This window comes from Macaca thibetana, chromosome 3, assembly GCF_024542745.1.
Source record: "Macaca thibetana thibetana isolate TM-01 chromosome 3, ASM2454274v1, whole genome shotgun sequence".
Taxonomy (NCBI): domain Eukaryota; kingdom Metazoa; phylum Chordata; class Mammalia; order Primates; family Cercopithecidae; genus Macaca; species Macaca thibetana.
The window spans coordinates 148,111,743-148,123,522 of NC_065580.1; the positions used below are offsets into that span (position 1 = coordinate 148,111,743).

Genomic DNA, 11,780 nt, shown 5'->3' on the forward strand with positions numbered 1-11,780 from the left:
CTCAGTAGCTTTGACTCTCAGGAACAAATCCCAGGTCAAAAATCCTTTAACTCTGGCAGCATTCAGAAGAGGTAAGCCTTTGAGAAGGCAAGAAAAAGAAAACGAAAGGCCTAGAGGCCCTGTCGGAGGAAGGCTGGGGTGTGGATGGCAGCCTCAGCCCTGAGAAAGGGCTCGTCACTGGCACCGGCAGGGACTCCACGTGTTCCTGAGACCCCAGCGTGAACCCCAACATGAATGGGGGAGACCCCAGCGCAAACTGGGAGACCCCAGAGGGAATGGGGCCACCTGGCTGAGGCGTCAGGTCTCAGCTACCTAAATGTACAAAGCAAACACCCTTCCTTCTCTCCAGGACACCAGGGAACGTGGGCATGGGAGGGAAGGCAGGCCGGTCATACTTACTTGGCGATGTGGGTGGAGGTTTGTGGAAAGCTTTCCTTTTTGCTTTCTGAAAGAAAGAAGAAATGGCGTAAGGCTTGCTGAGCTCCCACAATGGTGCGTCACAAGACCCTGCCATGTTCAGAAACGGTCAGGGGTCGTGTAAGAGCAGCAAGAGGACATTAGCTCACGGGGATGTAAGGAGGGTCCAGGCACAGGACATGCAGGGCCCGATGCAGACCCCAGAAAAATGCACTCACATCAGTGCTCGGGGCTGGGCTCTCAGAGCACAAGTTCCAATGACAGAAAACCACTGGGCCTGGGCTCCTGACATTCAGACTGAGGGTCCCACACAAATGGCATATCTGCCCCTGCCCAAACTGCCCGCACAGCCAGCCCGGAAGCCCCAGCGTGCACCTCTGTCCACTCGGGTGGAGGTGGTGAGATGAAATCCCTGCATGTAAGTCAACTGCAAAGCCCACTAAGGAAGAAGGCCCAGCAAAGGCAGACCCTGTCTGGAAGGTGGTTTCCTGTGACACACATAGAACGGGGTCCAGATCTGGTTCCACTGCTTACTACCGGGTGAGTATCCCGTATCTGAAATGCTTGGGACCAAGAGTGTTTCAGATTTGGGAATATTTACATCCATATAATGAGGTATGGGGATGGGACCCAAGTCTAAACACAAAATTCATTTATATTTCATGTATACCTTATACCCATAGCGCAAAACTAACTTTAGATTGTGTTTTTAATAACTTTGGGCATGAAACAAAGCTTGTGTGAAGTAACTGAAGTGTGGAATTTCCCACTTGTGGCCTCATGAGGGTGCTCAAAAAGTTTCCATTTTTGGAGCATTTTGGATTTCGGATTAGAGACACTCAACCTGTCGTGCCATGGCCTGGGGAAGATGCTGCCACACTTCCAACCTTAACTTCCTTATCACCTTGCACTAGACCGAGCAGGTAAGGGTACCGCGGCCAGGTCTCTTCACTTCCCCTCCAGCAGAAACAGTGAGCCCAGGCTCTGTGCGGGGGCAATTTTCCCTGGGGCTTGGTCTGGATCCCTCCTCCTCCGGGGAGCATCAGGGGAGCATCCCCTGCCCTCGGTGACATGGAGTGAAAATCCTTAACTTTGCAGACAGAGGTTCCTGGAGGGAGACAGTGGAGCTGAGGCTCCCCCTTGAGTCCACAGAGCAAACGTGGAATTGAGATCGGCTGGCACCGGGTTCGTTCTGCCGGCTGCAGTTTTGCTAGATCTGCATCTGCAGTAACAAAACGGCTGCAGTTCTGCTAGATCTGCGTCTGCAGTAACAAAAGCTTTTTTTTGCTCATACGGGAACAATTGGCACGCTTCCTTTTCTACCCTGCACAGCTTGCAAAACAAACCCAAAGTCCAGGCCGGGGCCACAGTGTGCCACTGGGCCATCAGACACCACTCCTGCCCCTCTCCTTTCCAGGCTGGGAGGCCAGGCAGCGGCTCAGCTTGGGATGGTGGCTGCCCAGGTCTGCTTTCTCCCATCAGGTCCTTCCAACAGATTAGCAGGGGCTCTCCTCCTCCCCTCAAGTGTCAGGATGGGAGTGTGGGGGGCAGGGCAAAACCAGCTGCAGGCCAGGGACCAGCAATCCACCTCACGTGAGCCCTGCTCAAGATTCACTTCCGGATAAAAGTTGTAAAGTTATCACCACAGGTATTTAAACCCAACGAAGGGCTGGAAACTTTTCAAACACCAAGTAGCATTTGGAATATGCATTCCAGCTCTCAACACAGTATTGTGGAGAATGGCCCATTTTACCAGTCTGAGTGAAATCTGCAAGGGCAGCACCACCAGCCCTGGGGCGCACGGCTGATGCCCGGCGGCACTCACCGTCTCCACGTCAGAGTCAAAGGTGACTGCAGACAGACTGTCATCTCCCTGGAGGAAGAGAGGCAAACACTGTAACTCGACGGCACCTGCTGGGCTTCCAACAGTCACGTTTACAAAAGTGAAAACAGCCCGTCCACAGCTGCGGAAACAGAAACTCCAGAAATCCAGCTCCAAGGCCACTCGGAACACTCCAGCTGGGCAGCGGCCAGTTCCTCGGTCTCATCAGAAGGAATGGGTGGGTGGGGGGAAGAAACACAGAACGCCGCCCAGAAGGCGTGCAAATGTCTGCAAATCCAGGAACACTATTTCCCACAGAATTGTGTCTTGACAAAGAAAAAAAAAACAAAACCAGTTCTTGCCGAAAGCATTTCATTTTCACATACATGTTCTCACTCTTATTCATCTTTACATCAAAGCACAACAAATCTGTGACTGTCTCCTGGTAAGAACTGGTCAGAGTCATCTTTTAAAAAGCAAACTCGGCCTGGGCAACATGGCGAGACACTCTCTACAAAAATATCTTAAAAATTTAAAAAATAAGCCAGGCTGTGGTTGCACACACCTGTAGTCCCAGCTACTTGGGAGGCTGAGGTGAGACGATTGCTTGAGCCCAGGAAGTCGAGGTTGCAGTGAGCCATGACCACGCCTACAGCCTTGGCAACAGAGCAAGACCCCAGCTCAAAAAAAAAAAAAAAAAAAAAAAAAAAAAACCCCAAACCAACAAAAACAAAAACATATGCATTACAACGAGAAGGCATTTGGGCCTATAAAGGTTCTTGCCTTCTTATTCCAGTGACTTTGTCCTGGCCCAGGGAATGAAATAAAATTTGCACTGTCTGATGTCAGCACTAAGATGGCAAAAAAAAAAAAAAAACCAGGAAGCTTTTTGAAGACAAAAATGTTTCTGTATTAACTTACTCACTCAAATTGAAATCCAAAAAGAGAAAGCATAACATGTTTAATCGGCTGGGCATGGTGGCTCACGCCTGTAATCCCAGCACTTTAGGAGGCCGAAGCGGGCGGATTACGAGACCATCCTGGCTAACACAGTGAAACCCCGTCTCTACTAAAGAATACAAAAAAATTAGCTGGGCGTGGTGGCGGGCGCCTATAGTCCCAGCTACTCGGGAGGCTGAGGCAGGAGAATGGTGTGAACCCAGGAGGCGGAGGTTGCAGTGAGCCGAGATTGTGCCACTGTAGTCCAGCCTGGGCGACAGAGCAAGACTCCATCTCAAAAAAAAAAAAAAAAAAAAAAAGTTTAAACTCCCTCGGAAGATTGTATGGTGCTTTCCGATGCGGACACTGGAAGTTAGAGCTGAATACCCTATTATGAACCAATAGTGCTACAGCTCAGGGAGGAGGCGATGACATTTCTGCCACCTGTCGCTGGTATAGCTGAGTCCGCGTAGTATCATAATGGGATGCTACTGCATTCTGAAAAGCAAACATATTTTCTACAAGGTTAATAGTACATGAAGTGCCAATTTTGCTAGCAGTGTGAAACTATGAGAAATATCTGGCTGCATGAATACACGGATAAGGTGCAGCTGCAGTGATCCAGTGCCCTGAACACAGACAGGCCAGGGCACAAGTGCAGTGTGACTGCATTTCGAGGGGCAAAGGGAAGATGGTGCATTCCAAATAAATGGAATCTTTAAAAAAATCAGTCACTGACTGACATTTTTTATATCATTAAATAGGTGACCTTTTAGGCACAAACAGCACATGACAATTATAGAGAGAAGTTTTCCTTTAGCAAAGTGTATTACAATTATGTACAAAACTGAGGAAGGGCAGGCCGGGAACTGGACACACAGGTTAGCGGGGGATCAGAAAAGCCAAGTCAGCCCTGGGCATCACAAGGATGTGCCTGCAGAGGATGGAGGGGAACCTGCTGAAAACTGTCTAAAAAAGCAGTAGCAACTTTTCTCTGTAAACATCTGTCATTATTCCCTGCTGTGAAGAAAATCTTGAAGACTTTTTGAATGACCTGAAATTCAATGAAGGAATGAGATTTTATGTGTAGTAAACAAAATGCATTGATCTCACCCACAACGGCTGCCCTCTCCACCACTCCCTTCCAGCCGTGCTGCCTCCAGTCTGCCAGTTGTAGTGCAGGGAAGAGGTGAAACGCAGTCAGGACCAGAAATCACACCACGGCCCAATCATCCACGACTCCAGTCAGCAGAATACAACCATACACAGCACACACACACACACATGCATGCACACACGCACGCATGCACACACACACGCACCTGAAATGACACAACAGTCCAAGGATCCATGCCTCCAGTCAGCAGAATACAACCATACACACACACAGAACGCACACACACACACACACACACACACCTGCACGCACGCAAACACATGCACGCACGCAAACACGCGCGCGCGCACACACACACCTGAAATCACACAACAGTCCAAGGATCCACACCTCTAATCAGCAGAATACAACCATACACAGCACATGCACACACATGCACACACACACACACACACAAAACGGCCAATCTGTTCTGCCTCCTTCAAGCACTGTCTGAGGTTGCCACTTATTTCCATGCTAGATTAAGCTCATTCAGCCTGTGTCAGGGTGGCTGTAACAGAAGAAACGGGGTGACTTCACACCGAAATTAAGTGTCTCAGTTTGGGAGGCTGGAAGTCCAGAATCAAGGTGTTGGCAGGGCCAGGTTCCTAACAGACAGAACAGCAAGGCGGAAGATCAACGAGGAGTTAGAAAGACTTGATCAGCAAACACTAAAAACCTAACAGACGTTTACAGAGCACCCCACCAAACAACAGCAGAATACGTACTCCACTCAAGTGTACATTAAACATAAACCAGACAATAGGTCACAAAAAAGCCTCAATGAATTAAAAGAGAAAATCAAAGTATATTCTTTGACAACAAGGAAAATTAGAAATCAACAAAAGAAAGGGATTCACAAATGTAGTGTTTTTTTTTTTTTTTTTTTAACGGAATCTCGCTCTGTCACCCAGGCTAGAGTGCAGTGGTGTAATCTTGGCTCACTGCCACCTCTACCTCCCAGGTACAAGCGATTCTCTTGCCTCAGCCTCCTGAGTAGCTGGGATTACAGGTGCCGCCATCATACCCAGCTAATTTTTGTATTTTTAGTAGAAATGGGTTTCATTCACTATGTTGGCCAGGCTGGTCTCGAACTCCTGACCTCAGGTGATCAGCCCGCCTCAGCCTCCCAAAGTGCTGGGACTATAGGCGAGAGCCACTGTGCCTGGCCTGGATTTTAAACAACAAATTCCTAAACAATCAATGGGTCTAAGAGGAAATCACAAGGGTAATTTAAAAATATCTGAGATGAGTGAATTTTTTTTTTTTTTGAGGCCAAGTCTTGCTCTGTTGCCCAGGCTGGGGTACAATGGCATGATCTTGGCTCACCACAACCTCCGCCTCCCAGGTTAAAGCAATTCTCCTGCCTTAGCTTTCTGAGTAGCTGGGACTACAGGCGCACACTACCATGTCCGGCAAATTTTTTTTTGTATTTTTAGTAGAGATGGGCTTTCACTATGTTGGCCAGGCTGGTCTTGAACTCCTGACCTTGTGATCTGCCCACCTCGGCCTCCCAAAGTGCTGGGATTACAGGCGTGAGCCACTGTGCCCGGCTGATGAGTGAATTTTAAAAATCAAAATTTACAGGTTATATCTAAAGCAGAGCTCAAAGAGAAACACACAGCTGTAAATGTCTATATATATATATTTTTTTTTTTGAGACGGAGTCTCGCTCTGTCGCCCAGCCCAGGCTGGAGTGCAGTGGCCGGATCTCAGCTCACAGCAAGCTCCGCCTCCCGGGTTCAATTCTCCCCGCCTCAGAGTAACACTACAGGCGCCCGCAACCTCGCCCGGCTAATTTTTTAGTAGAGACGGGGTTTCACCGTATGGTCTCAATCTCCTGACCTCGTGATCCACCCGTCTCGGCCTCCCAAAGTGCTGGGATTACAGGCTTGAGCCACCGCGCCCGGCCAAATGTCTATATTTTTAAAAGATCACATCAAATAAATAACCTAATCTTCCACCTTAAAAACAAAAGCAGGGCCGGGTGTGGTGGCTCACGCCTGTAATCTGAAGCCCAGGAGTTCAAAACCAGCCTGGGCAACATGGAGAAACCCTAGATATACACACACACACTACAAAAAATTAGCTGGGCATCATGGCACATGTCTGTGGTCCCAACTACACAGGAGACTGAGGTGGGAGAATCACCTGGGCCCAGGAAGTTGAGGCTGCAGTGAGCCATGATGGCGCCACTGCACTCCAGCCGCAAAGAAACAAAAGCAGGCTAAGCACCGTCGCTCATGCCTGTAATCCCAACACTTTGGGAGGCTGAGGAGAGAGGACTGCTTGAGTCCAGAAGTTCAAAACACCGTGGCTCATGCCTGTAATCCCAGCACTTTGTAATCCCCACGGTGAAACACTTTGGCCGGGCGCGGTTGTGGGCGCCTGAGTCCCAGCTACTCGGGAGGCTGAGGAGGAGAATGGCGTGAACCCGGGAGGCGGAGCTTGAGTCCGAGAAGCCTTCAAAGACCAGCCTGGGTGACATAGTGACACCCAGTGTTTACAAACAATTAAAAAATTCGCCAGGCATGGTGGCACATGCCTGTAGTCCCAGCTACTTGGGAGGCTGAGGCAGGAGGATCACTCAAGCCCGGGGTTTGAGGCTGCAGGGAGCTGTGATTGTCCCACTGCTCTCTAGCACCAACAACACAGTGAGGTTCTGCCTCTGAAAAACAAAAACAAGTAATCAAAACACAAAAGCTGTGTTTAGAGGGTAATTTGGAACTGTAAATGCCTATATTGAAAAAAAAAAAAAAAGAAAGATCTCAAGGCAATAATCCAATAATCTAAACTTCTACCTTTAAAACCAGAAGACAGAAAACTAAACTCAAATGAAGTAAAAGGAATAAAAATTAGTGAATAAATGAAATACAGAATAGAAACAACAGAAAAATCAATGAAGCCAAAAGTTGGTTCTTTGAAAAGATCAACAAAACTGACAAACCTTTAGCCAAGAAAAAAACCCAAAGACACGAAATTGTCAAAATACGGGGGGGGGAGGGGGGAAAGAGGGGCCTCACTACTGACCTTATAGAAATAAGGAAAATCCCAGAACCACATGGTCTCACTGGTGAATTCTATCAAACATTTAAAGAGAAATTAACACCAATCCTTCACAAACTCTTCTAAAAAACAGAAAAGAAGGGAACGCTCCCCAATTCATTCTATGAGACCTATATTACCCTGATACCAAAGGCAGACAAAGAAATATCACAAGAAAAGAACACTACAGACCAACACACTTTATGAATACAGTTGCAGAAATCCTCAACAAAATGCTAGTAGGCATGAAAAGGAATATATATATATACACACATACACATATATACACACACACACACACACATATATATGCACACATACACCCTAATTGGTCACGGTATATATGTATGCACGCACACACACACACCACCCCCCAAGACCAAGAACGAAAGATTGGTTTCACATACAAAAATCAGCCAATATAATATACCATATTAATAGAATGAAGAAAAAGAATCATACGATTTTCTAAAAGACATAGAAGGTAAATTTGACAAAATCTAACATTCATTCATGATAAAGACACTCAATCATCTATGAAGAGAATTTCCTCAACCTAATAAATGGCATCTACAAAAATCCAGTGCAACACAATATTTAATGGAGGCAGATGGAATGTTTCCCTTCTAATATCAGCAGCAAGACAAGGCTGTCCTTTCTCACCACTTCAATTCAAATTATACTTGAGTCTCTAGCCAGGACATTAATGCGAGAAAAGTAAATAAAAGACATTCAGATTGAAAAGAAAGAAGTAAAACTATCTCTTCACAGATCACATGATTTTATACATAGAAAATCCTAATGAATCTACTAAAAAACTAGTAAACATAATAGATGAGTTCAGCAAGTTTGCAGGATATGAGATTCATATAAAAATATTATTGTATATACGAGCAGTAAATAAGCTGAAATGAAGTTAAGAAAATTCAATATACAATAACATCAAACAACATAAAATGCTTAGGAATAAATTTAACAAAAGCATAGACTTTGTACATTGAAAAATATAAACCATTGTTGAAAGAAATTAAAGATCTACATAGCGCCGGGAGCAAAGGCTCACGCCTGTAATCCCAACACTTCGGGAGGCCAAGGCGGGTGGATCACCTGAGGTCAGGAGTTAGAGACCAGCCTGACCAACATAGTGAAACCCCATCTCTACTAAAAATACAAAAATTAGCCAGGTGTGGTGGTGGGGGCCTGTAGTCCCAGCTACAAGGGAGGCTGAGGCATGAGAATTGCTTGAACGTGGGAGGCGGAGGTTGCAGTGATCCGAGACGGCACCACTGCACTCCAGCCTGGGTAGCAGAGCGAGACTTGGTCTTTTTTTTTTTTTTTTTTGAGAGGGAGTCTCTGTTGCCAGGCTGGAGTGCAGTGGCGCTATCTCGGCTCACTGCAAGCTCTGCCTCCCAGGTTCACACCATTCTCCTGCCTCAGCCTCCCAAGTAGCTGGGATTACAGGCGCAGGCCACCACACCCGGCTAATTTTTTGTATTTTCAGTAGAGACGGGTTTCACCGTGTTAGCTAAGATGGTCTTGATCTCCTGACCTCGTGATCCGCCCGTCTCGGCCTCCCAAAGTGCTGGGATTACAGGTACGAGCCATCGCGCCCGGCCAAGAGACTCTGTCTTAAAAGAATAATAATAAATAAATAATACGTGTGAATTATTCTTATAATCACAACAAGCAGTTCTGTTCTCAAAGATGAAGAAGCAGTAACTGAAGGCCAGTGTAGACAGGCCCTCCAGATGAGACTGGACGTGGTGCCCTGGGGAAAAAGCAGGCAAATTCAGCTACTCCAAATGGGCCAGCAGCACCAAGCCGCTACTGCAGGTGCACCTATGCTGAGCCCTGTGGTCTCCTTAGAAGGAAGCAAGGTGAGCACAGTTCCCTCGATGGGCTTCCAAACGCTTCCTCTGTTTCTCCAATAAAATCCAAATTCCCTGCATGGGCAGCAGGATTCCCCATAATCAGACTCATGCCCATCTTCCGTTCACTGCCCTTGCCCGCATCCCAACGGGCTTTTTTTTTTTTTTTGAGACAGGGCCTCACTCTGTCGCCCAGGCTGGAGGGCCATGGTATGATCACAGTTCAGGGTAGCCTCCACCTCCTGGGCTCAAGCGATCCTCTCACCTCAGCCTCCTGAGTAGCTGGGACTACAAGCAGGCACCACCACAGCTCGGCTAATGTGACGGTTTTTTGTAGAGATGGGGTCTTGCTACATTGCCCAGGCTGGTCTGGAACTCTTGGACCTCAAGCGATCCTCTCTCCTCGGCTTCCCAGAGTGCAGGGACTACCTGCCTGAGCCACAGCTCCCGGCCATACAGCCTGTTTCATTTTCTGCACAGCACTTCTCACTTTCTGACACGATCTTAATTACCTGTTTATCACCTTGTCCCTCAGACCCCCAACCCCGTGGAATGCAGCTTATTCCGGTGTCTCTAACACACAGTAGGTGTTTACCGGGCAAAGGAACGGCCCGTGCACCCTCGTCCTGGGGAGTACATCGGGCACCACCCTCCTCCAGGAGGCCTCCTCTGACCAAGCGGGGCTCCCAGACCCTGGGGCTGCCTCCCTCCCACCCCGACGGCTTGGGGCTACACGGGATTCGTGGATCCGGCCTTGGACTGGGGGTGGCCGGAGGCACTTACACCGTGAGCTCCGTCACCGGCGGGCCGCAGACTCACAGGCGCCTAGAGGCGATGGCGCGGCTTCCCGGAAAGCTTCCTGGAAGCGGCGGCCTCTGCGAAGGCGGGCGCGGGCGAGGCTGCAGGCGGCGCGGGGCCTGCAGCGCGCTCTTGTGCGGTAACAATAATGGCAGCTGTCACCCGGCCGTGCGCCCCGTCCTCACGCCCCGGACCGGCCACCGCGCGGGGCCCCAGGGCTGCGGGGGACGGGGACGAGCCGAGGCCTCGCGGACGCCCGCCCGGCGCCGCCCCCTTGCCCGTTCTTACCGTCTCCGAGGCCGGTTCCCCGGTGCCCAGGAACATGGTGGCGGCGCTGCCCGGCCGCCTCTCAGGGCTGCAAGATCGGGCGTCTGGGTCTGGGGCTCCGCGGGCAGCCCTGGCCGCCTGCAGCCTCCGGGCCTTCCCTGGCGCCGGCCCGCGACCCCGCTGCCATGGCAACCAGGCCGCCGACCCGCCCGGCCCGTACGCAACCTGCGCTTCCCCCCTGGGGCGACCATGCGCGTGCGCAGAGTCCACGGGCGCCGGCCGGCCGACCAGGAGAGCTCCCGGAGTTCCCGGGGCGGAGCGCTGGGCTGAGATGGGGGGAAAAAACCGGCCGGGAACTGGGGCTCGCGCCTGTAATCCCAACACTTTGGGAGCCTGAGGCGGGAGATTCAACTGAGCCCAGGAGTTTAATACCAGCCTGGGCAATGTAGCGAGACCCCGTCTCTCGAAAAATAATAAAATAAAATAAATAAAATGCCAGGCATGGTGGTGCATCCTATAGTCCTAGTTTCTCGGGAGGCTGAGGTGGGAGGATCGCTTGGAGCCCAGGAGGTCGAGGCTGCAGTGAGCTATGATGGCACCACTGCAGTCTAGCCTGGGCGACAGAGCAAGACCCTACTTCAATCAAACACACATAATAAACTTTTGTTTGTTTTCAGGGTCTCATCCAGGGAGCTTTGCTCTCCGTGCTCCCTGTGCATAAGCTCCTCTTGCCATTCTCCCACTCTTGGGCTTCGCAAACTTCTTGCCCTTCTCTTACCTAATTATAGAGCTGTGCCTATCTATGACCTTTCATTTGTGATTCTGAATTCCATAAACTTCCGAAAGACTTTCACAACTTATTGGAAGGCCAGACCAGTCCTAACCTCAACTCTCTGGGAAGAAAACTCTGAGCTGAGGCTATTTATAGCGTTTATTTATTCCACGGGGTGTACATGAGTGAGTTTCACCGAATAACTTTTTAAATTTTTTTTGACAGGGTCTTGCTCTGTGGCTCAGGCTGGAGTGCAGTGGTGCGATCTCTGATCACTGCAACCTCTGCCTCCTGGATTCAAGCGATTCTCCTGCCTCAGCTCCCCGAGTAGCTGGGACTACAGGTGCATGCCACCACGCCCAGCTAATTTTTGTATTTTTAGTAGAGACGGGGTTTCACCACCTTGGCCAGGGTGGTCTCACTCTCTTGACCTCGTGATTCGCCCACCACTGCCTCCCAAAGTGCTTGGATTACAGGCATGAGCCACTGCACCCGGCCCTGAATAACTATTAATACGTTTAATTATGGGGTGTGTGTCACACCCTGCTGATAATCTCATATTTAATGTACACGTGCCATGTCACATTTCTTTTTTTTTTTTTTTTTTTTTTGAGATGGAGTCTCACTCTGTCGTCCAGGGTGGAGTGCAGTGGCGTGGTCTCGGCTGACTGCAACCTCCACCTCCCAGGTTCACGC

At 49.3% G+C, this 11,780-nt stretch overlaps 1 protein-coding gene across 8 annotated transcripts in view; it reads right to left on the reverse strand.

Moving 5' to 3' along the window:
- IQCE (IQ motif containing E) overlaps positions 1 to 10,595 on the reverse strand; it is a 54,864-nt gene extending 44,269 nt beyond the window's left edge. For 6 of the 8 annotated variants that reach the window (XM_050785642.1, XM_050785641.1, XM_050785643.1 and 3 more), the window contains exons 1-3: positions 10,334 to 10,595; positions 2,243 to 2,290; positions 400 to 445 (exon numbers count right to left, since the gene is read on the reverse strand). In XM_050785642.1, coding sequence (XP_050641599.1) covers positions 400 to 445; positions 2,243 to 2,290; positions 10,334 to 10,369 — 130 coding nt within the window. In that variant the 5' untranslated portion in view covers positions 10,370 to 10,595. Of the gene's footprint in view, positions 1 to 399; positions 446 to 2,242; positions 2,291 to 10,030; positions 10,126 to 10,333 lie in introns of those variants that run through there. The other 2 variants (XM_050785645.1, XM_050785646.1) reach the window with 2 other exon arrangements.
- Positions 10,596 to 11,780: the final 1,185 nt, after the last annotated feature.